This window comes from Rhineura floridana, chromosome 3 (genome assembly GCF_030035675.1).
Source record: "Rhineura floridana isolate rRhiFlo1 chromosome 3, rRhiFlo1.hap2, whole genome shotgun sequence".
NCBI classification, from domain to species: domain Eukaryota; kingdom Metazoa; phylum Chordata; class Lepidosauria; order Squamata; family Rhineuridae; genus Rhineura; species Rhineura floridana.
In genome coordinates, this window is record NC_084482.1 from 39,070,148 (window position 1) to 39,094,548 (window position 24,401).

The following is a 24,401-nucleotide window of genomic DNA, read 5'->3' on the forward strand; positions in this document are numbered from 1 at the left end:
GGGCTGTCTAAAAATATAATAAATAGCAGCACCAACATCCAACTATGTAATGTGGAAAGCAAAGCAGTGGTGTGCATTCAGCTTAGGCCTGCTATTCCTGACTGACCAAGTGAAGCATGCATAAAGGCTGCTTATGGGCATCCTTCAGTTGGGAATCCTGAGCAGCTTAGAAGATGGGATAATATCCCCTCCCTGCTCTTAAAAGGGATGGAGCCTCCTAAGTTTGAGGGAAAACCTGCCATTGAGATTGTAAGAGGATGAGAAGGTATCCTAATGGACAAGGAGTGCCTCGCCGTTGCCAAGCCCTGCCACTAGTCTTGTGATCAGTGCTCTTGCTTATACAGAATGTAAGTAAGAGGTATTATTGATTCAGGAGCTCCCATTGCTACAGCTATGGAAGGAGATGAGAAATAGGAGGTCTGCTGCACAGACACATGCCCATAGGCGAGGGGAAAGCAGGAAATCTGCCAACTAAAAGAGGCTGATGGGACTAAATAATAAGTAATGCATCTGGCCAAAAAGGGAGGACTGGAATGAGGGGGGGGCTTCCTTAAAGAAGAGGCTTTCCATGGCCATTTTAGAAGATTCAGTCTCCTGAGAAGTGAGGCTGGAAAGTGGGGGGGGGAAGGGAGGCTGGAACTGGGGGCAGAACCCTCTTCTCATCCCATGTCACCCCCTCCCAAACCAAGTGTGTACTGCATGCTGAATCACAGAAGACTAGGACAAACTAGCTTGAGAAGGGTTCCTTTGTTAAGGCTTGAAAAGGACCTTGGGAGAGGGATTTAAGAACTAAAGAGGATGAGGAGGCCAGGCTGGGAGACGTATCAGGCACTGGGCCAACCCCACACTGAAATACTCAAGTCTCTGCATAGTTGCCTGTTTGGATATGGGAAGCTAGGATGCCATCCTTGCTTGTCCTCTCCCAAGATAGGGCTGGGTAGTAGATGTAGCTGGAACACATGACTTGCTCTCTGTAATGACTCACACCAACACTTGCTATCTGTTTAAACCATCCGTTTTATTCCATTCTTTCTAGCTTCACCAGAGGGAGAGAGAAAAAGATGGTCTGAAAGAGGCACAACCCTTCACCTTTCATTGTGTTGTGTGTTTTTTCCTGAATCAATGTTTGTTTTTGATTCCCCAGAGCCAGACACCACTAGCACCTGCTCAGCAGAAGCACAGCCCAACATCCCTTTCAGCAGCTGGGTGGGGGTGGGGGCAGATCTCATTCACTGCTGCAAGCAGGCAGGCAGCCACTGACGTTTAATAAGGGCTTCCGGGCAAGGAATTTGCTACTTTACTGCCCTCAGCTGGCAACATAGAGTTAGAGAAGGAATCCAAGCTGTGCAGGTGGCAAAGTTCAGCAGGACGTTGTCCATTTCAGGAGGTAGATGGCTGCAGCTGCCCTTTGTAAACATACTCCAGGGCTGTGGCAATAGTCCGCATGTCCATCTCAATGCTACGTGCCCAGTTTTCCACATCACCAATCTCCTGCCCAGAGAGAAAAAGTCATGATCAAAACTCTTATCCTTTCATTTCTCAATCCTGTGCATCCTGTTTCTCCACCCCCCCTTCCCCCCAATCTTCCTCCCAGACACTCAATTGGAGCTGGACCACTTCAGCTGAATTCAAAGCACAGCTCACAGAAAATGAGAGTTACGATTTGGCAGAACTCCTCCACCATGCTCCTTTGGTTCTTCTTTATGTCTGGAGCATATGCAGTGCCACCTGTTTTTTGAAATTCCTCCTCAAAATCCTCACTTTTTCTATTAAGCCATTGGCTTAAGCCTCTGGTAGGCATTTGCTCATGTTTATCCCTGTCGCTTGGTTGTCTTGCACACTACTGAAATTAAGGCTGGAGGCACACTGGGGCATGACAGACCCATCTCTCTTATGTTACTTCGTAAGATGCCAAGTAAACTGACAGTGCTGTTTTGGGAATCACAACTCTTCCCAGGCAACATTTCAGTACTTTCAATTGCTGGTGACTTTACTTCAATAGGTCAAACCATTACTAAAGTACAGGAGAACTACATATACTAGCAGTCTCTGCCAGGATCAGGCATGACTACACTTGTTAATACTGCCAGTCAATGCTCCAGAACATTCTGGAATCCCATAAGATACTACAGCTATAAATTGTGTTTTTTAAGCATAGATTTATGACAGCTTTAAATGCATACCCTCTATGGTGGAAAACTGGACAAGAATAAAATTTAATGGACACATCTTTTTGTGAGGCCAACATATACTGATTATTTTGTGTAACTTGCGGAGTTAATAACTTGGGCAGCCCCATGCCCAGCAGGTGGTGCTCTACAACTGATTATTGTCTGGACTACCTATAATGTGAAGCAGCATGAAGTGTATTGGCATGATTGGAATCCTATAATCAGAGAGCCAATACTGTTTTGATAGTTCTGAATCAGAATGTACAGGCCCTTGTTTTTTCCAGGTTGGTCAACCAGGGTTTTTTCTCATGCTCTGATGCCCCTATCCATAACTTCATGTCCTTCCTCTCATGTGTAGGTTTTCTACACTTCAGTGCCCCTTATAATCCACCTGCTAGCCATGGCTGTTGCACCTTCCAACTCCTTCCTGGGACCAGCCCTTCACTGAGCTGCCTTTAATGGAGAAAGGACTAAGGCAGTGAACCAAACACATATGATATATTTATGCCACTGACAATACCAAGTAGTATTTGGGAGGACAGAACAGACAAGCCAGCCTGTGGAGGAGGAAGCAAACTGGCCTGTCACGAGGAACAGGAAAATTGCCAGAAACAGAGAACATGTGTTCCTCTTGACTATTGGCAAGGAGACAGCTGGTCAGGGAGGTAGTGTTGGAATAAGGGACAGAGCTTCACTGCAAGCACAGAATAGCGTGTTAGGAACTCTTCTGGTAGGTATTCTACCTGTGTCTCTATTTTCCCCTGCCTCCTCCCCACCCCAGTTATGCCCAGCATCAAAGCAGCTGGGGAAACTCTGTCAGTGCAAGTGCAAGGTAATTCAGAAGTCTCCAGATGTCTGAGGGTTAAATGACATGTTACCTAGCAGTCCCTTCTCCCTTGCAAAGATTCTTCAGGCTCAATTCACACTGGAGGAGTGGAAGAAATTGGAAATCTTGACCCTTTCCTTGTCTCTCACCTGCCTCTCCTCCCTGCCCCCAGCTGTTTTACCTCAACTGAATTTCAGACCTGTGGTTACAAGATATGGACAAGATACAACATGGACCCAGAAAACCAGCTGAGGAAAGCATTGCACATTCACATGCCCAACAGGAAAAGGATTAAGCTTCCCTTTCCTTCTCCTGTACAAATCACCGCCAGCTGAGGGAGCTTTGTGAGAGGAAAGGGGGGCTACAAAATGTGCAATTCACCCCCTTAAGTAGAAATATAATCTACCAGAAAAAAACATGTAGACTCTACACAAAATGGGGAAGGATTCTGTTCATACACTGCGAAGAGGCCCCTTCCCTCAGCTCCATGAACCAGCAGAGCTTCTTTTATTATGTTCATTCAATATAGCTTGCTTCCAGATACTTCCTGAAGTGTTTGAAGATGGGTGGCCAATACGTAGCCAACAAAGAACATTTTTACTGGATGGGAAAGGGATGGCAAATCATAGAATCACAATCCTATGATGTGCCGTCCCTTTCCCATCCAGTAAAATTGAGGCTATAATTGAAGAGGGCAGCATCTCTCAGCTCTGTTGCTCTGACATATGTTGGAATCCTAGCATGCTGCCTGCAACTATGTCAGTGCCCAGTGGTTTTATTTTCTCTCTCTTTCCTCAGAGTGTGCATACTGTCAGAGCTCAACGCTGCCTAGGAGTCACACCCTCCACTCATAAGACTCAGATGTATGGGGATGACTAGGACTACTCAGTGATGAGATAAAAGCACTTTGCACATGCTGAAAGACTATTGCTTCACTTGTTCTAAGGCTGAGCCCTGGCGCACGCCAAACCCTGTCCATATCCATGAACCCATTTCTCTCTTTTGCTCTCTGTATAAACCCAGGCATGGTTTGTCCCCATCCCTACTTCTCAACATCCATCAAGCCCAGTCGCAACTCATGACTTCTAGGCTGATACTGAGATTACTGTACAAGAGATGTACCTTCCCCATAGATGTAGGTACAGTATCCCACTGACCTTCAGAGCCTGATTGAAGTTTTCCACCATGCTGATCCACTGGCCTGTCTGCTTGGCAAACTGAGCAGCTTGGATCTGCAGCGTCTTCACTTCATGGTCCAGCTTTCTTTGGTTCACATAGGCCTGCGCCACCCTACAGTAGGAACAAAAGAAGTTCAAGAATTAATTGGGACAAGCAAGGGAGGAAACAAGATATTTCCCTTCACCAATCCGTCCATCGCTGCATTTTCAGTTCAGCTCCTCTCCCCATTCTGAGTGGCTTCCCAGCCCACAGCAAGCTAACCCCAGGGGCAGAGGCAGGCGCTGGGAGTCTGCAGCTGGGTAAGTTCCCAAGCTGTAGTGGATTTAAGAGCTCAGAAACATCTGGCAATCATTATGCAGCACTAGGAACATCTGGATCCAATCATGACCGAGGCCAAGCCAGGTGAAGGGCTGGGTATGATAAGGCAAGTATGTGATTTCCCTCACGAAGGGAGATGAAGGGATCACCCAAAAAAGGGCGGATAACGGGGATGGAATGATGTTACTCCCCAAAAACACTAAGGGGTGTGGTCAAAGGAAAAAACTGAACAGACACTGTAGCTCCAAGGTTCCTCGCAGCACCCGTGCCATAGGAAGAGAAACTGGATCTAAAGTAATTCGAAGGGCATCTTTAATTAAGCAAATTAGGTTTTTTGGGCAGCAAGCTTTCATGACGTACTACGCTGTTTCGGAAAACAATAAAGATCCTCCTGCCTAAAGCATAGTTCTGTGCAATTCATAAGCTTGGCATTCAACCATTTTTGAAACTAGATTAGATTTAATATTTATCCCCTCTCTTTTCTATTACAATAATACTCAAAGTGGCTTACAATACAAAGCAAAAATACAATGTAGAATTCTGGATAAAATGTAAAATACAATATAAAATAATAAAGTTACATATTGAATACAATAATATTAAGAATTATATCCCAGCTGCTATACCTCTTGCTATCCTCAACATAAGAGGCTCTAGGACTTCGACCCTGAAACTGGCCTGCAAGGCAGTAGCTGAACTATTTTGTATTTTGAATCAGTTGTACGTGGCCAGCTGAAGCAGGAATTCCCTGTTCTGCTTCACTGAGTTGCCTTCTTTCTCAGGTGTCAGGGCCTTTATCCTCCCTCTGTGCTCTAATGGCCATATGCGGAGTGGGGAAACAGACAGACTAGCAGTATATCTAGTAAAAAAAAAGCAACAACCCAGAACACTGGAGTACCGACACCCAGCATCCTACCCCTTCAATTCTAAGCCAACAGAAATTGCTTTCTTGCCAAAGCTGAGTATAACACAGGCCTCTGATGGAGAAGTAGTCATCTTTACCATAAGCTATTGGGAAGTCATCTGAAAGTCACTCATACAGTCTACTTGATTTTGTTGTATCAATGTCTATTTGACTTTGTTTTATCAATAGTTCATACATACAGTGAGTTGCAGTAACAGCAGGAAGGAAGCAGAGAATCTTGCCACCATCCCCGTTCCTTCCTGGGCACACTCAACACCCCATAGCTGTGTGGAATGCTGGTTCCCAGGACCAGAAAGATGCAAACCGCTGTTTCCAAGATGTCTCGCTTGGTAAGAAATCAAGAAAGTGCAACACCATTAGCAGTGCGCTACTGGAAGGGCACAGGCAGACAGGTGAGCCTACCTTTGGAGAGTTCCAAAGCTGGAGAGGCTGTTGCAACTCTCCTCTGCCGTATCAATATTAATAACACCCAATAAATATCACCGATATGCTGATCACATACTGTTTTACTTTAAGGGATACTTGAGATATCCAGGTGAAGCAGATGAAGCAGTTTTATATCCTGACTAGCTTACTAAGTAAACTGACTATATAAGAGTGAGGAACACTTCCTACACATTTTAAGGTGAAGGCAGTATGAAAAAATAAGAAAAAAGCTTGCGGAAATTTTTGGCTGCTATTCTTGAATTCATAAGATGTTTTATGATGTCAGCTGCTAAGCTATGATAATCTTTCCTTAGTTGAATGAACTAGGTTCCTGTTTGATATATAATTTGTTTGCTTAGTGGGGGGGGGAAACTGAATGAATGGATGTAATTGTTCTTCGAGTGAATTATATGATTATATATACTTTCCTCTCAAAGCATTTAGTGCTGACAGGAATTTAATTTGTGTTGTTCCACGAGTAAGTCTTTAATAGGCCTTCATGAAACATTGTTCTCTCTCATGAACTAGCCCAATTAAGGTTCAATAGTCTTTAATAAATTATTGTATTCAGATCCAGTCCCCTCTTTAATCAAATGGGTGTTTGAGATTCTGCTGCTTAATCCAAGGTATTCTTTTGAGAACACTTCGTCAGCCTTCAGTGAACTATTATAATCCACTATATTCCTTTCTTTAATGAACTTGGCAACTAATGAAGTATTTTAATAGTTCTCAATGAATTATTTAAACATAATGTACAATTAATTGAGCTCTTTTTGTATTTTGTACTGGGATTCATTTTCAGGAAGTAACTCTCAATTTAGTGTAGATATTTTCTTTTCCTACCTGACTGTATATATTTGGTTGACTTGCTAAAACGGCACATATATTTAGCAAACGATCTAGGTTGAATTTGTCAAACAGGGCAGGAATGATTCTGGTGCAGGTAGTGGGCCCACAGAAAATTGAGATCAGCAGTTGTTGGTATTGTCCTAGTGAAAAGTTTTTGTATTTTGAGCAGTTTTTGTATTGTTCAGTGTTTTATTTTTTCTGGTTTTAAATTGTTTTTATTTATTATAATTAGAGACTCTTGTGTAAGTGACTGACAAATGTAACAAATAAAATAATTGTACACATTTTCATCTTATAAATGTGAACCGTCTAAATCACCTAGTTAAACAAGAACAAGACATTGCAATGGCTAAAAAATAGAAAGCTAATTATTATATGTTTACAAAAGTCTCCTATTATTCAACAAGATTTGAATCTTATTAGTAAGCTGTATAGTGGGGAAATATCTGCCTTGTGCCAGTAATAAAAAAAGCACATTAATGATGTTAAATACTTTTGGGGGATTTAAGGAAGTGTTTGAAGATTATAAAATTAGATTTTCAGCCTGCGGGCAGGGAGTGGGTTGTTTTAATTGGTTGTATGTAAGCCACTCTGGAAGATGTTTGGCTGAAGAGTGGAATACAAATGCTCCCAAATAAATTAATAAAAGGAGAAAGACATGGACCGGTTAAGGGGTATTTAGATTCCTGCATGTGTCTATGTTCAGTCTTGACAGGGGAGTTGGACACATTTGCTTGGATTAAGAGTTTGTAGGAGCGGAACTCTGCTCATGTGACACTCCCACTAGAGCAGGGTTTGCTACCCCACAGGACACAGACATCCCATCCCTGTAGGTTTTTGTGCTCCGCCCCCCAATATTTGTCCATTGAACAACAAATGTTATTTATTTTAACTGACCTCTCCTGTGGGTTCCCCTGCTGTGATTCTGTGATGCCAGAAGTTTTTTGTGACCCTCTAAAGCCCCCAAAATATGCACTTTTAAAAAAATTGGCAATACACATTTTCACACACCAGCCATGCCTCTTTTGACATGCAGATCCCAGAGGGTTGACCATGGGTCAGTGCAGCCCTCTGTCTGAAAAAGGCTAGCCGCTTCTGTGCTAGAGGAAAGACAAAGAAATGTGCCAATTCTTTTTTTCTCCTTGAACCCCCATAAAAAGATAGCTGGTTGGGTGACTTTCTGGAGCAATGTGCTGGAACTTGGGGAGGGCGGAGGTAAAGATCACCTAGTCCTCTTCTTCAAGCAGCAGCCTTTCCTGGATCTCTCAGTCCCTTCCACAAATGGAAGAACCTCTTGCATTTGCAGAAGAGACAATCTGGATCTAGCCCAATAAACCGCTTGACCGCTTACTCCGTTATTTTCTGTCAGCGGCTAACAGGGATATTACCTTGCTTGTAGCCAAATATATTTCTGCGGCTCAATCAGTTCGGAGGGTACTTAGCCCTTCAGATGTTTCCCTCTCCATGTAACTGTTTTACTGTTTCATAGCTCCCTAATGTTTTGATATGATTGTACCTATGCATTTTTTTTGTTATAAATGTACATAGCTTTATATATAAATGTTCTGGTCTATGACTGTAACAATAAAGAATTTGAAAAAAAGGAGGGGGCAGCTTGTTCATGACATTGCAATTTTGGAAAGCGGGCATTAATCTGGCCATTCTTTAGAATGAAGAATTGAAAGGGCTGGGTTTAATGTACGTGTAAGGGCAGAGAAATCCTTTGTCTTGTTAAAACAGATATTTTGAAAAAGCTGCCAAGCAAGCATAGGGCAATTGACAAAAGAATAGCGGAAATCACAGTTCAGGAGGTTATGTAGAAAAGTCCCGAGGCTAGATGGCTTTACTTCTGCATTCTGTCGCACTTATGTACAACTTGCAGCCCCCTAGCCAAGCTTTTCAAATTACTGTATAACAAATTAGGATTATTCCTCAGAGTTGGAGACAAGCAAAGATAGTGGTTTTGCCAATGGAAGGGAAGGGTTTCAGTAAGGTTGATTCTTGAAGCCCAATTGCTCTGCTGAACTCTGACTACAAAATCTTGGTTGATAGCATGGCAAACAGTTTAAACTCCAACACTGATAAATATTATAAATCCTGCTCAGACAGGAACAACAATAAAAAAATCTGACAAATAATGTTAGTTGTTCTCAGGGCTGTGGAGTCGGAGTCGTGCAGTTGGAGTCAATTCTGGGTGAAGTTGGAGTCGGTAGAAATGTACCGACTCAGACTTCAAAATAAATTTTGATTGACAAAATTTTTAAAAAATATAAATTCAAGATGTCAAAGAAGCTTCCCATGAAGTCAGCTGTATTTGAGCATTTCACCATAACTCAGGATGGAAAAACATTTTGTGTGTCAGTGTATGACACAGGACCCAGATGAAGACAAATGCTGTGATGCCAAGATCAGCGCATATTCAGGCAGCGATAAAAATGCTCCTATGAGAGCTTCCAATTTTAAAAGACATTTACAGCGCTTTCCAGGGCTGTGGAATCCGAGTTGGAGTCGTGGAGTCGGAAGCATTTTTGGGTGGAGTCAGAGTTGGACAGTAGAAAAATAGAGGGGTCGGAGTCAAAGGTTTGGCGTACCGACTCCACAGCCCTGGTTGTTCTCCAAATAACATTAAAAATGTACAGATGGGAGAAGTCCACATGGCAGCATCTAAATGTAACAGCAAAGGCATCTAACTGGTAGAATGACTCTTTTTGTGTTAAAGTGACAGAGGCCTTAACAATGATCCAATTTTTAGGGCATAGATCCAAGCTATTTATACTATACTGCTTGCTAGGATCACGATTAATCCCCTAGTTCTAAAACGAGGCACGTGGCAAGAGTAGCCCCTGGATGTGCTCGTAGAGGGCTTGGACCTCCCAACAGCCCTGAGTGCACAGGGACAGCCCTTCTCAAGCCTGATCATAACTGCAGGGGATAAGCATTGGCTGTTTTCTTGAATGACCATGGGGGGGGCTCTCCCAACTTCTCTGTGAGGGGCAAAGATCAGGTTACAATAGCAAAACGATCTTGCTTGCATACATTTAGCTAGGCGACAGTGATAATGGCAGCTTTAAATTTTAATCTTGTACTGCCTTCCACCCCCTTTAGGATGTACACCTTAACATGGTGAGGGGGTTTGAGAGTGCTGAAGAAGCTGAGAGCAAAGCCGTCAGGAGTCTAGACTAAGAGGCTAGACTCCTAGCAGGGGCACCCAAGGTGGAATGGTCAAAGCTGAGGCACCAGACTAAGATGCACCCAAACTCAGAGGAAGGCAATGGTAAACCACCTCTGAATACCTCTTACCACGAAAACCCTATGAACAGAGTATCCAAAATGCAACACGAGATAGTGCTGGAAGATGACACCCCCAGGTTAGAAGGCACTCACCAAGCTACTGGGGAAGAACAAAAGACAAGTACGAGTAGCGCTGTGACTAATAACACAGCTGGGTCAAAGCCAAAAGGAAGCCCAGAGGTTGATGCGCACAGATGCGAAAGGAGAGCCCGGAGTTGTACGACGTACACAACAGGAACATGGAATGCGAGCATGAACCAGGGAAAGTTAGAAATTGTCAAGCAACAAATGGAACATATCAACATTACAATACTTGGTGTCAGTGAATTAAAATGGATGGGAATGGGACATTTTCAATCAGGCAACCACAAAATATTTTATGCAGGAAATGAGAAGTCAAGAAGAAACGGGGTTGCTTTAATAGTGAGAAGTGATGTAGCAAAAGCAATTAGGAGCTACAACACAAGGTCTGAGCGAGTTATATCAATGAAATTGCACAGGAAACATAACCATCATCCAAGTCTACGCTCCAACGGCAAATGCAGAAGAAGAATTGGAGAGATTTTACGCAGAAGTACAGGAGGAAATTGATCACACACCAAAACAAGATGTGCTGATAATCATGGGGGACTGGAATGCAAAAGTAGGGAACAGAGAAGAACTAGGAATTGTGGGGAAATGGGGCTTAGGAGACAGAAATGAAGCAGGAGAAAGACTTATTGAATTCTGTGAAACCAATAATTTGTTTCTTGCAAACACATTTTTCGAGCAACCGAAAGGACGAATGTACACGTGGAAATCAGCAGATGGTCAATATAGGAATCAAATTGATTATATAATTGATAGCAGAAGATGGAGAAGTTCCATACTTTCTGCAAAAACAAGACCGGGAGCAGACTGCGGTACAGATTATGAACTGGTCGTATCGAAAATCCGAGTAAAGCTAAGAAGAACAAAGCAATCATAATGCCAAAATACAATTTAAATAACATCCCAGAAGAATATAAAGATCAAATAAGGAACAGATTTGAGGCTTTAAACTTAGTTGACAGAGAACCAGAAGAACTATGGAGTGAAGCAAGAGACATTATCAGGGAAGAATGCAAAAAGACAATACCTCTAGTTAAAAAGAGGAAAAGACCTGAATGGATTACTGAAGAAACTCTTAAAATGGTTAAAGAGAGAAGGAAAGCAAAAGCAAAAGGCAATAGAAACATGGTCAGAACCCTAAATGCAACAATACAGCGACTAGTATGTAGGGACAAAGAGAACTACAGGCATACCCCACTTAACGTCGCTTCACTTAACATCGCCTCGCTATAACGTACATGCTCCATATGCCTGTATTTCTCCAGAAACGCAGCGCAGCAGCAGAGGCTTTAGCGCGTGGGGGTGGAAATAGACATGACGCAAATCAGCTGGGAGGCGCGATCGCAATCAGCTGAGAGGCACGGCAGCGCAGCAGCAGAGGCTTTACCGCGGGGCTTTGAGGCTCCGTATGAAGGAGAGGTAAAAAAAGTTTTGAAAGGTAGTGCTTCACTTTAAGGACATTTTCGGTTTATGTACTCGCTCTGGTCCCATTGGGTACGTTAATGCGAGGTATTACTGTATTACAATAGTTACTGTATAGAAAAAGAAGAGGACAACAAAAAGGGAAGAACAAGAGCCCTGTTCAAAAAGATTACGGAAATGAAAGAGAAATTTAAACCACGTCTAGGGATGTTGAATAATCAACAGGGGAACACACTGACTGACCGAGATGAAATAAAAGGAAGATGAAAGCAATACACTGAAGAACTCTATAAAAGAGATGCAAGGATGACAGATTCATTCACAGAGGGACCATATGATGAAGAATCAGAAATTTTTAGAATGTGAGGTGAAAGCTGCTCTTAAAATACTTGGAAGAAACAAATCACCAGGAACAGATAACATACCAATATAGTTGCTACAAGCTACTGAGACTGAATCTGTCCAAATTTTGACAAAAATTTGTCAAGAAATATGGAAAACTAAACAATGGCCACAGTGGAAGCGTTCAATATATATCCCAATTCCAAAGAAAGGGGATCCCAGGGAATGCAGTAATTACCAAACTATTGCTTTAATATCCCATGCAAGTAAAGTAATGCTCAAGATTCTACAACAAAGGCTCTTACCATATATGGAGAGATAAATGCCAGATGTCCAAGCTGGATTTAGAAAGGCAAGAGGCACCAGAGATCATATTGCAAACATACGTTGGATAATGGTATGGAGCAAGGAATTTCAGAAGAAAATCACCCTGTGCTTTGTAGATTCCAGCAAAGCCTTTGACTGTGTAGATCATGAATAACTATGGAATGCTTTAAAAGAAATGGGGGTGCCACAGCATCTGATTGTCCTGATGCGCAACCTATACTCTGGACAAGAGGCTACTGTAAGGACAGAATATGGAGAAACCAATTGGTTCCCCATCGGAAAGGGTGTGAGACAGGGGTGTATTTTATCACCCTGCTTGTTTAATCTGTACACAGAACATATAAAGAAAGCAGGATTGGACCAAGATGGAGATGTGAAAATTAGAGGGAGAAATATCAATAAGATACGCAGATGATACCATACTACTAGCAGAAAACAGTAATGATTTGAAACGAATGCTGATGAAAGTTAAAGAGGAAAGCACACAAGCAGGACTACAGCTGAATGTCAAGAACGCTAAAGTAATGATAACAGAAGATTTATGTCACTTTAAAGTTGACAATGAGGACATTGAACTTGTCAAGGATTATCAATACCTTGGCACAATCATTAACCAAAATGGAGACCATAGTCAAGAAATCAGAAGGAGGCTAGGACTGGGCAGGGCAGCTATGAGAGAACTAGAAAAGATCCTCAAATGCAAAGATGTATCACTGAACACTAAAGTCAGGATCATTCAGGCCATGGTATTCCCGATCTCTATGTATGGATGTGAAAGTTGGACAGTGAAAAAAGCGGATAAGAGAAAATCAACTCATTTGAAATGTGGTGTTGGAGGAGAGCTTTGCGCATACCATGGACTGCAAAAAAGACAAATAATTGGGTGTTAGAACAAATTATGAGAGCCAGTGTGGCATAGTGGTTAGAGTGTTGGACTACAACCTGGTATACCAGGGTTCAAATCCCCACACAGCCATGAAGCTCACTGGGTGACCTTGAGCCAGTCACTGCCTCTCAGCCTCAGAGGAAGGCAATGGTAAACCACCTCTGAATACTGCTTACCATGAAAACCCTATTTATAGGGTAGCCATAAGTCAGGATCGACTTGAAGGCAGTCCATTTCCATTTAGAACAAATTAAACCAGAACTGTCACTAGAAGCTAAAATGGTGAAACTGAGGTTATCATACTTTGGACACATCATGAGACGATATGATTCACTAGAAAAGACAATAATGTTGGGAAAAACAGAAGCGAGTAGAAAAAGAGGAAGCCCAAACAAGAGAAGGAAGCCACAGACCTGAACTTACAAGATCTGAACAGCACGGTTCACAACAGATGCTCTTGGAGGTCACTGATTCATAGGGACACCATAGGTCGTAATCGACTTGAAGGCACATAACAACAACAACACTGCCTTCCAACAACTTTAGGTTTTAACTTCATGCTGCCTTCCAACATCAGAACCGCGACAAAACCAACAGGCTTGATTGGTCAAAGCAGAAATGCCTTCCCCGGACCCTGGAAATCATGTAACTGGAACCCAAATAACTTTCCCAGGGCAGCTAAATACAGCAAGCGTTTGCGAACAGTGAAGTAATTCCTGCTTTAAAACAGCAGACAAGAAACAGGAAGGTGAACAGGACACATGCTTTCTGCACAGAAGTCATGACATCTGCACAAGTACTTCAGACTTGTTTTATACATACATTGTTCCCGCTTACAGCCCTTCTTTTCTTTGTCTCCCTTCAGTCTTTCCCATGTGGCAATATCCTATTGAAAGAGGCAAACAAGGGTTGCCAAGTCATCTCTCCCATCCTAAACAATCACTATGGGCTTAACAGTGATGCCGAAAGCCCTGGGGAAGTGTGGGCCAGAAGAATGAAGTGGCAAACGCACTTCCGCCCTTCTCATCAGCTAACCACAGAGCTAGATGGCGCCAATAGCAGAGACTGGACACGACTTGTCAAGGCCAGGAGTCATACTATAAAAATGTAGCAACTTCCACTTTTCATATAAATAACTATAGTACCAAAGTATAAAAGTGGGAGGTCTGTAGCTTGGATAAAGCACTGGATTACTGGCACTTCTGTCCACCTTTTAAAAATACTATTTATTTCAGTAAGGGAAAACAAGTTAAAAATGTGATATGGACCACAAGGAGTTTAGCTCACCAAAAATAAAAAAGAATGCCCTTCTAACTAGTGTGTTAGTTCTTGCCTTGGGCACTTGTATTATTCCTAGCAATTATTCCTTCTGCATTGTGGATCTTGGCTCATTCTTCCAAACTTTTCCAATTAACACTGTGACTAGAAACTTACTACTGTGAGAGTTTTAGCTTTACAAACTTTCTGACTTTCTCCATCTAAGACAAGTTGTTTTGTTGAGCAAGACAGAGATCCTGTCTAAAGCAATAACTGAAGGAACTGCTAAGCTATTCAGCAGGCACATGATCTCTAGCCCAGTCTTCAATAATCTGCTCTAAGCTACTTAAAGAAATGCACTAAGACAATGTAGGGATCATTATGAAAGAAACAGAAAATAAAACTGCCAATATTGTACTGCCGTTATGCACCATTTATGGTGCAATCACACTTGGAATGTTGTATACAGATCTGGTCACTGCACTCAAAAAGAACATTATAGAGCTGAAAACAGACAGAAAATGGCACCCGAAATGATGAGGGAACTGGAACAAATCCCCTACAGGAAAGAGTACAATGTTCAGGGCTTTTTAGTTTTGGGGAAAAAAGTAACTATGGGGTGGGGTATATGAGGGGTTTATAGAATTTTGCATGGTGTAGAGCAGAGGAAAAGATTTTCTTCCTCTCTTGTAATACTAGAACCAGGACTTATCCAATGAAACCAAGTGGTAGGAGGTTCACACCAGACAAAGGGAGTACTTCACACAGCGCCTAGTTAAACTATGAAATTAACTGCCACAAGCTGTGGCAATGGCCACTATGTTGTATGGTTTTAAAAGAGGATTAGACAATTTCATGTAGGATAAGGATGTCAAGGTCTACAAGTCATGTGACTTTATTTATTTGTTCTTATTTCCCACCTTTTCTCCAAGGAGCTCAAGGTAGTTCTCCTCTTCCTCCTTATTTTTATTCTCACAAAAACCCTGCGAGGTAGACTAAGACTGCGACTGGCCCAAGGCCAACCAATGAGCTTCATGATAGAGTGAGGATTTGAACTATTGTTAAAATCAGAGGTAGCATAATTTTGAATATCAGCTGTTGGGGAACAACAGCGGGAGAGGGCTATTGCCGTCATGCCCTGCTTGTGGGCTTTCCATTGATCAGGGATGGGGAACCTGTGGCTCTCCAGATATTGTTGGACTGTAATTTCCAGCCACCGTGACCAATGGCTAGAAATGATGGGAGCTATAGCCCAACAGCATGTGGTGGGCCACAGATTCCCCATTCCTGCTACAGACATTTGGTCGGCCACTGTGGGAAACTTGTATGCTATACTACATAGGCCTGATCAAACCAGCAGGACTGCTCTTACAATGAAGAACAATTTTTACTCTCAAGTTTACTGCAGGGACCTAAATTAAAAGAGCATTCAGATTCCACTGAAAGGCCTACACTAACCCCATTCCCACAGAATGCGCATTAGTCAGAGAAACAATATCTACAGCTGCATCTGTTTATGGCCCATCATCAGTCAACAAATCCACAGTAAACTGTATGACAGCCATACACACAACCAGAGCCTGTGTTGCACTTTTTGCCAAGCATAAGGCTGCTTTTAAAAATGAACAGTGGCAGTGTGAACTACAGCAGTGAGATTTGCATCAACTCTGGCTGTGCACAGGATTCCCTTTATGCAGCTCCTTTGCATTGCAGCCCATCTGCTGCAATAGCACGGTGTGAGAGTATGTATGTGTGTGAGAGAGGGGTCACATAACAGCACAATTCCCAAGTTGCCTATTCTGGACAGTAGAAATAGCCACGTTGGAGGTTCACTGCCCTTACTCTCATGCAATGTGCTAATATCAGCTTAATTTCAAGTACTGCTATGGGCTGAGCACTTGGAGCAGCTGTTAGCCAGGCCCATTAGTTCCAGCTAAGAAGGGATGGGCAGATCTCCAACTGCCAGAGGAGCTCTACCCCGGTTATGAAGTAGGAGTGAGCTAATCATGAGGCACGGATTACCTACCTCACTCAAGGTTGACAGCGTTCCCTATTCTCATGCTGGAAATCAGGGCTGTGGAGTCGGAGTCGTGGAGTTGGAGTCGGGAGCAATTTTGGGTGGAGTCGGAGTCGGTAAAAATGTACCAACTCCGACTTCAAAATAAATTTTGATTGACAACTTTTTTAAAATATAAATTCAAAATGTCAAAGAAGCTTCCCATGAAGTCAGCTGTATTTGAGCATTTCACTATAACTCAAGATGGAAAACATTTTGTGTGTCAGTGTATGACACAGGACCCAGATGAAGACAAATGCTGTGATGCCAAGATCAGTGCATATTCAGGCAGCGATAAAAATGCTCCTATGAGAGCTTCCAATTTAAAAAGACATTTACAGCGCTTTCTAGGGCTGTGGAGTCGGAAGCAATTTTGGGTGGAGTTGGAGTCAGAGAGTAGAAAAATAGAGGAGTCGGAGTTGAAGGTTTGGCGTACCGACTCCACAGCCCTGGAGAAATCCTTGCCCCATTATGAGAAAGTTACAAAATTCTTGGACTCAGCCACATCATAAGCAATTACTTCCTCCAGGTTAACTACAGATTGGAAGAAAGGATAACCATACAGTAGAGCAGATGCTCCCCATGTACATTCTTCACAGCTCCTAACTTTACTACATTAATCCCCCAAGCAAGACTAGTTTAGTTATCCAGCAACAAGTATCGACACCTACCATCATGTATGCAAAGGCCTTTGAACATTCTACAGTCCAATATGAATGCTAGGTATCATATCTCAGAAATCCTTACAAAAACCATTTAAGATAGGTTAGCATTATTATTATTGCCATATTTCAAATGGGAACCTTAGGCTGAGTGGTTTGTAAGTCACTCAGCAAGTTCACAGTGCAGGCAAGAGGACGTCCCAGTTCACAGCTTACATAGGACCTTACGAAACTACCTCATACTGAGTAGCTGGTTCACGTAGTTCAGTTTTGACTACACTGCATAAGCAGTGGATCTCCTGGGGTTCAGACAGGAGAATTTCCCAGCCATACCTGGAGATTGAACCTGGGACATTTTGCTCTACCAAGTCACAATCGTCCCCCACCATTACACAGTGACGCTCCCTTATTAGGGAACAATTTAGCAGCCTATAAGGTGGAAAGTAACTCACAAAGATAGCAACATCCATGTATGTGGTATTATTGACAAAGCTTTGTTTGGAGCCATCATTCTCCACTGCTCAGTACCGCTTACCCTACATTCAAGTGGTCAACCAGGGCTTCTGTTAAGCAAGTGGCTGCAGCAATGGCCTCTCGCCTCCGCCGTTCTAGAGAAAGAAGCAGAGACCTCTTCAGTATCATGTTAAAAGGTCAATACATTTTGGGGGGGGGGGGGGAGACGGACAAACTGAGGATGTATTAACACCAGCACTCTTGGTTTGCTTCATGCCATTTGTCCTCACCATCTGAGAACTAGATCTTCAAAACTGAACGTCCTACTTCTACTGCCCTTTCTCTGGGCTTGGTGTTTTCAGCTCCCCTCCCCTTAGCAAACACTTGTGCATCAATATCTTTCCTAAAAAAATGACCCAGTGTGCTAGGAGGCACTGAGGACAGCATCAGAAGGGGCATACATTGTAGCGTCTAGATATAGAGCCGACGTGAATAGACACAGAGGGTACTTCTGGTCTGGACTGGAGCCTCTAAAATACCAGGAATGCTTCCCTCAACCTTTTGAAATATCTGGAGGGCCACCGGTTCCCTTGCTCCTTTTATTGTTGCCGTGCTGAGCACCTCCCACAATCTTTACAAATAAATGGCAAAAGATGGGGCCGGGAGTCTGTGACATCTCTACGCAAAACTGAGCTCAAATATATACAAGATAAGCGCGGTGAGAGAGAGAAAAAGAGGGATTTCTGTTCAATTAAAGCACAGGAGCTAGGTAGAAGCTCCGTTTGTTTCGCTACGTACTCCCCCCCCTTCTTCCTAAGACAGCGCACTGGACCAATAACAATAGCCAAAAGCTGCCGCAAGGGCGTTTTCATTGGTGGTGGGCGGTTGTCATGGCGATGCTCAGAGCAAGGCCCACATGCCCGGGCTGTTTTCTTTTTGTCAGAGCTGGTCAAATGAGCCGGAGGCTTCAGAAGAGGCAGTAGGCCGCTCACCTTGCAGCTCTTTCCTCTCACTCTGCTTCGCTTGGTGCTCCTTTAACAAACGGGAGAGCATGACTGCTCTCGAGGCAACTACAGGCGCTCGGAAGACTTAAAAGTAGTTCTCGTCCTGCTCCGTCATATGACTCCAGCCAGCGTCACATGACTTGCAAAGCTATCTTCCTCCTCCCCCCCCCTCCCCCGTCAGTGGAGGAGCAAAATGAAAGTTTAAAGGTACAGGTAGTTCTGTGAGATATAGTTACCATCTCCCCCCGTCCTTAGAGGGTCTGTGTATTTAACAGCTGCATCATAGGCAAAAGTCTAATAGATGCCGTTGAATTCTCAGTGTGGAAGCCAGAAAGGGAGTGATTTACCCGTTGAATTTCTGCCAGTCATGCAGCTGGTAAGGTGGCAAACCTACTCTGAAAACAGAACTGTAAATATCGCATTGTCAATACCCCAAGAAGCTAATATGCCATCCACTACAAAGCTGGCATATTTTCAGAGCTTGGAAAAGTTACTTTTTTTGAACTACAACTCCCATCAGCCCAATATAGTGGCCATGATGGCTGGGGCTCATGGGAGTTGTAGTTCAAAAAAGTAACTTTTCCAAGCTCTGCGTCCTTCTCAACTCAGCGTCTGCTGAAAAAACATCCTGAGGACTATTTCGGCAAAGTACATAGGAAGATGCAATGAAACAGCAACGTAGAGCTTTATGATTCATTTATGCATTCTATGAATCCTAAGACTCAGTCATGGTAACTTTGTTTTTCCACATATTTTTTCTATTTCTGTTCTACTGTTATATAACTTTTCTGGAGGATTACATATTTTCATGGTCACAAGTGTGATGCATGCAAAAATTAATTTATGCATGTTTTTCAATATTAGTATGGCTTTCAGATGTCCAAAACCTGATTCTGTTGAACACAGGTCTCCAGTTTTTGCTCTTGATTCTGTGGCTGTTTAGATGTTTGATTTCTGTTAAGAACTACAAAAGTAAATTACAAGAGTTAGATACCTGAATAGTGAAGCACATAGTAACATTTACAAAGTACTTAATGAGAGTATCACAAAAGCTGCTTTCATTGCCAATGCTGCAGCATTCCCATCAATCTAAGGTACATCTTGGGCACATAAGTCTTATATTTCAGTTCTAGTTTTCTTTGCTGTTGGTAGTTATTATATTGACTTATAAATTAAAATATAACTGATCATTCATACATCACATCCTGAGTCCTATTTTATTGAATATGGACTGTAGCTTTAAAATGGAAATATGGCAAGCAGCTGAAAAAAGCCTCTCCTCTGTCCCACATTACACTGCTTTTACATCTCATCTCTCATACATATTAAGCCTGTACATAGGATAGACAATAAGGAAGAGGAAGAAGAATGGTTTCTTGCCCCACATTCCCTGCTCATTTTAAATTACAATGAAAAGTCCCAAGCACCTTTTTTTATGTGCCATTTACTGATATTTTGCTGTTTGCCTCATGATGGGTTGGAAAGATGATGAGCTAAAATGAGCAGTCAGTAAGGAGATGGCTGTAGTCTGACGGTGCAGGCCACTGTTACTAAGAGAACCCAGGAGCATTACAGGAATTAAGGACTGTTGATAGTGCCCTGTCATAGTATAACTATAGAGAGAGGATGAGTTAGAAAAATAAGACACAGCATCTTATCTCACAGAATTGATTAATGTGTGAATCAGAGCTGGAGCAGGATCAAGAAAAAAATGCTGTTTGGGGACTGGAGCAAGGATGTTGTGGCTTGCAATGGCCAAAGTGTGGACGGCAACAGGGAAAATAAAGATGAAGAAAAAAGTTCTAAGAAGGAAGGATGGGTCATTAGATATGATACATTGAGATCTATATGATTTGTACCTAGCTATAGATACCATAGGAGAATCTTGGGGAAGTCATCTTCACCCCAATTAAATTATAAATTCTCATATTCATATCTTGAGGAGATGGCCATCCTGATGTTGTCATCTAACTGTTCTGTAAGCCTCTGCAATTCTAACTTAACCTGATTCTTGGTTGCCATCTCCCGCACTATTATTCTTACCCCCTTCCATATCATTAGCCCTCTCCTCTGACTTCTTTACTACTGCATTCAAATGCTATTGTTCCCCCACCCCTTTAAGAAAAATAAAAGCCTATATTAATCCATTCTCTAACTCAGTGTCAGCTCGGCACTGAGACAGCAGTGCCGGTGGGGGCTGGAAATTCCTGGGTAGTTATCAGGGCAGGAAAGTCCTTAGCTGGCAGTCTGGTCGTAAATCTGCCAGGCTAACAAGGATGAAGCATGATAAGGGCAAGGCCCTTTCCAAGCTTACGTGCCAAGCCAGAAGTCCAGAAGCGAGGTCAGTAGAGGTTCGGGTTCAATTGCCAAGGGGTCAGTCCAAGATAAGGTTCAGGGAATCTGGAAACACACGAGGCCACATCTGACAGTGTAGTCAGCAACAAGCTGAACCCAAGGTTTGTCTTTTAAGGAGCAGGTTTGTCAGCAGGTGTGAGCCCTCAGCGTTTTGGCCTTAAGTGGACAGGCCTGCCCCTCTTCTGCCTGACCTTCTGCTGTCTACGTTCTGCAGGTGAGGGGGGAGTATCTTGTTCACTGTCGGCGTCTGGCTGAAGGGCTTCAGCTGTGTCTGGGGTGCTCTGCAGCTGAGGGGGAGAAGGAGCTGGGTTTTCAGGAGTTTCCTCCATTTCTCCTTCTGGGTCTGCTGCTTCTGGGTGTGCTGCTGTTACTCCTGAGTCATCCTCATCTGATGAGTCCTCTGACGGGGCCATGACACTCAGGGGTGAGGAATCTTTTTCAACCTGAGGACCACATTCCCTTTTTGGGCAACTGGGAGTGGGGGGGTCACATGCTAGTGGTGAGTGGGGGTCAGAGGCAAAAGTGGGCAGAGTATTTTTACTTGAATGGTTGTCACACAGAAGATGACTTGGGTCTCTTCTCAATCATCCCAGAGTGCAGGACACAGAATAATAGGCTCAAGTTGTAGGAAGCCAGATTTCAACTGAAAATCAGGAAGAACATCCTAATTGTTAGTGGTATGACAGTGGAACCAATTATCTAGGGAAGTGGTGGGCTCTCTAACACTGTAGGCATTCAAGAGGCAGCTGGACAGCCACCTATTGGGTGTGCTTTAAGTTGGATTCCTGCATTGAGCAGAGGGTTGGACTTGATGGCCTTAAGGCCCCTTCCAACTCTACTATTCTATGGGTTTATCCCAGAGCTTGGAAAAGTTACTTTTTTGAACTACAACTCCCATCAGCCCAATCCAGTGGCCATGCTGGCTGGGGCTGATGGGAGTTGTAGTTCAAAAAAGTAACTTTTCCAAGCTCTGGCCACATGGGAGCATTACTTCCTACTAAATATGCTGTTTTTACCTCCATTTTCTGTTTGCACCATCCACAGTAAGGGTTCAATGCCAGCTGCAAACACAGTGTTTTCTATTCATATTGAGGGGAAGGATTGATCATACAGTTTCCTAATGACCACACCCTCTAATTTAACATTTCCACTCCTGTTGGTTGCTTGGCAACTGAGCATGCTCAGTTTGTTCTACCAGCTGCAGTAGGTTCCATTTAAAAACAACAACCCAGAAATGCGATTATTTGTATTTTCACTGGTACGATACAGCTAAAATACAAATCTTTGTTTGAGCAGTTTTACGTTTTTGAGCACAAGTTAGGGGGAAAAGAAAAATAATGGCACTGTTTGCAGCAACAGCCAGCAGAACAGAGGAGAGCTGCAGTTTGTTTAGGTAAGATGTATGGACTCTCAGGACTGTGAGCTCTGTGGGGTGGTGGAACACGTGGATCATGTTCTTTGGGAGTGTATTAGGTATGTGGAAGCTAGAGAGTCTCTCTTCCGAAAGCTTAGTGTTTTGGGGATTGGAAATCTGAATGTGTATTTGGCCCTTTGAGACAAAAGCCTCTGGGGCTTGGTACTTGAGATTATTTGGCAGTTTGTTAAAGACACTAAGGCTAAGCTTTATGAAAGATTGTGAATGAGTTGTTACACAAGGTTGACAGTAGGTGGCGATAGTAGGGCCTGATCTTGGCCATGCTTCACCATTAAACACCAACAGCAGAAGAAGAAGAGGAGAGCAGCCGGAAGTTGCTTGTCAGAATCTCTGCCCCATATCCTCTTTGCTTGCCCATTATATGCTGAGGAAAGGGATCTATATATCGTACCCTTTATGCAAAATCATCCCAATAGATCTCCTGAACATTGGATGCCATGGCTTCTATCTGGCAATAATAGCTCTCATTTGATTTCAGTTGCTAAGTACTTTTATGCAGCCCAACGTAAAAGACAGTTATTTACTATTAACCCTTCTATGTAATTGCTTAATACTATTAGTATTAGTTTAGTGTTAATTTTAACAATATGTTTGCAACTGGTTGTAAATTTTATTCTTCTTGACGGGTCGTTGACCGTAATAAAGTATTGTATCGTATCGCTTGTCAGCCTACAGGAAATAAAAGAAGAGAGGAGGAGATAGTGGGTGTGGAGAGGGGAACAACTGACACACCCACATAAAAGCATTGGAGCAAAGTGTCTGCAAGCGCTAGAGATATGAAGTGAAAACTTGTTTTCTTCCCTTTTCATATTATCAGTGGATTGAGTTAGTACAGATTTACAGGGGGAAAACCTGCATGATAGCTTCTGTTTGCCAGTAATGTCATGTGAACCATGCAAATTAAAAGGAGATGTGAGTAGCACCAAACACACAGTAAACCACCATGTAGATGAGCCCTGTGATTCTATGAACTATGAAAATAAATTTTACCTTTCTACAGAAGGCTAGTATTTACACAAACTTCTCTCTATTCTCCATCCACGCAAGCCAAAGACATAATCAGAGTTCAAGGACACAATTCAGCAAGACAAAAACACTTAGGGCCAGTGGGAGGTGGGTGGTCTGAAGAGAATCCTGAGAGGGCCAGATAGAGAGTTCTGGATCTGGAGGGCTATATATGGCCCTAGGGTTGCCAGGTTCATGGCCTGATCCTGATCCTGTATCTTTAGGAGAAGAGAAAGTCAGCCAAGTGCAGGTGTTCTTGCAACACTGTAACGGGAAATACCACAAGGTGGAATTCTCCCTTCTCCCTCCACAACTTTTAAAGATATAGAAGACCTCTTGGTTGCCAGGACCAGCCTCCAAGAGGTCTTCTGTATCTTTAAAAGTTGTGCAGGGGGGAGGGAGAATTCCATCTTGTGGTTTTTCCCATTACAGTGCTGCAAGAACACCTGCACTTGGCTGACTTTATCTTCTCCTAAAGATACAGGATCAGTCTCAGGCCAGGAACCTGGCAACCCTATTTGGCCCCCAGGCCTAAGGTTCTCCACCCCTGCTCTAGCTAGACAATTTGGCTTCTGTCCTTCACTTCCAAACAAAGTATTGCATGTGTTGCGATGCAGGAGGCATGCTGAAGGTGTGTCCTCTTCATTGTAAGTTCATTGGCTTCCTCTGTGTGTGTGTCATGTCTTTGTAACCCCCCCCTCCTCCAGTGCAATTGAAGTATAGGATTACTCTGGTAATTCCACTGACCTGAACTGGTTGTACTCACAAGTTAGTGTGCATAAGCATGTCTGTGTAAGTTTACTTGGAAATATATCTCACTGCATACAATGGAACTTACACCAAGGTAAGTGTTGATAGGATTGTACCCTTTTGGTACACTGCTAAGCATGCCCATTTAAAAGCAAGTTCTATTGGGCTCATTGGAATTAATAGCATTGTAGACTCACTCATGCACATGATCTGACATTTAACAGCTTGTCTTTGACAACAATCTACACTGGATGCTTAAGAAAAATATATAAGGGAGGCTAGACTACATGTGGGTTAATTTCCCCAACAACTAGAAGCTTGTCTACTGCCTTTTTTAGCTAATGCCAGCCAACAATCCCTTCCTCAATTTAT

At 42.9% G+C, this 24,401-nt stretch overlaps 1 protein-coding gene across 2 annotated transcripts; it reads right to left on the reverse strand.

The window, feature by feature from the left end:
- Positions 1-999: 999 nt before the first annotated feature.
- Positions 1,000-18,629, reverse strand: BLOC1S1 (biogenesis of lysosomal organelles complex 1 subunit 1). 2 transcript variants are annotated; one of them, XM_061615389.1, is made up of 4 exons: positions 18,473-18,629; positions 17,563-17,635; positions 4,155-4,287; positions 1,000-1,491 (listed from the first exon to the last, which is right to left on the reverse strand). In XM_061615389.1, exons 1-4 carry the CDS (start codon positions 18,531-18,533, stop codon positions 1,381-1,383), a joined length of 378 nt encoding a protein of 125 aa, XP_061471373.1. In that variant the 5' UTR covers positions 18,534-18,629; the 3' UTR covers positions 1,000-1,380. The 2 variants fall into 2 exon arrangements, with proteins under 2 accessions (XP_061471373.1, XP_061471374.1); XM_061615390.1 differs by lacking the exons at positions 17,563-17,635; positions 18,473-18,629 and adding an exon at positions 17,480-17,543.
- Positions 18,630-24,401: the final 5,772 nt, after the last annotated feature.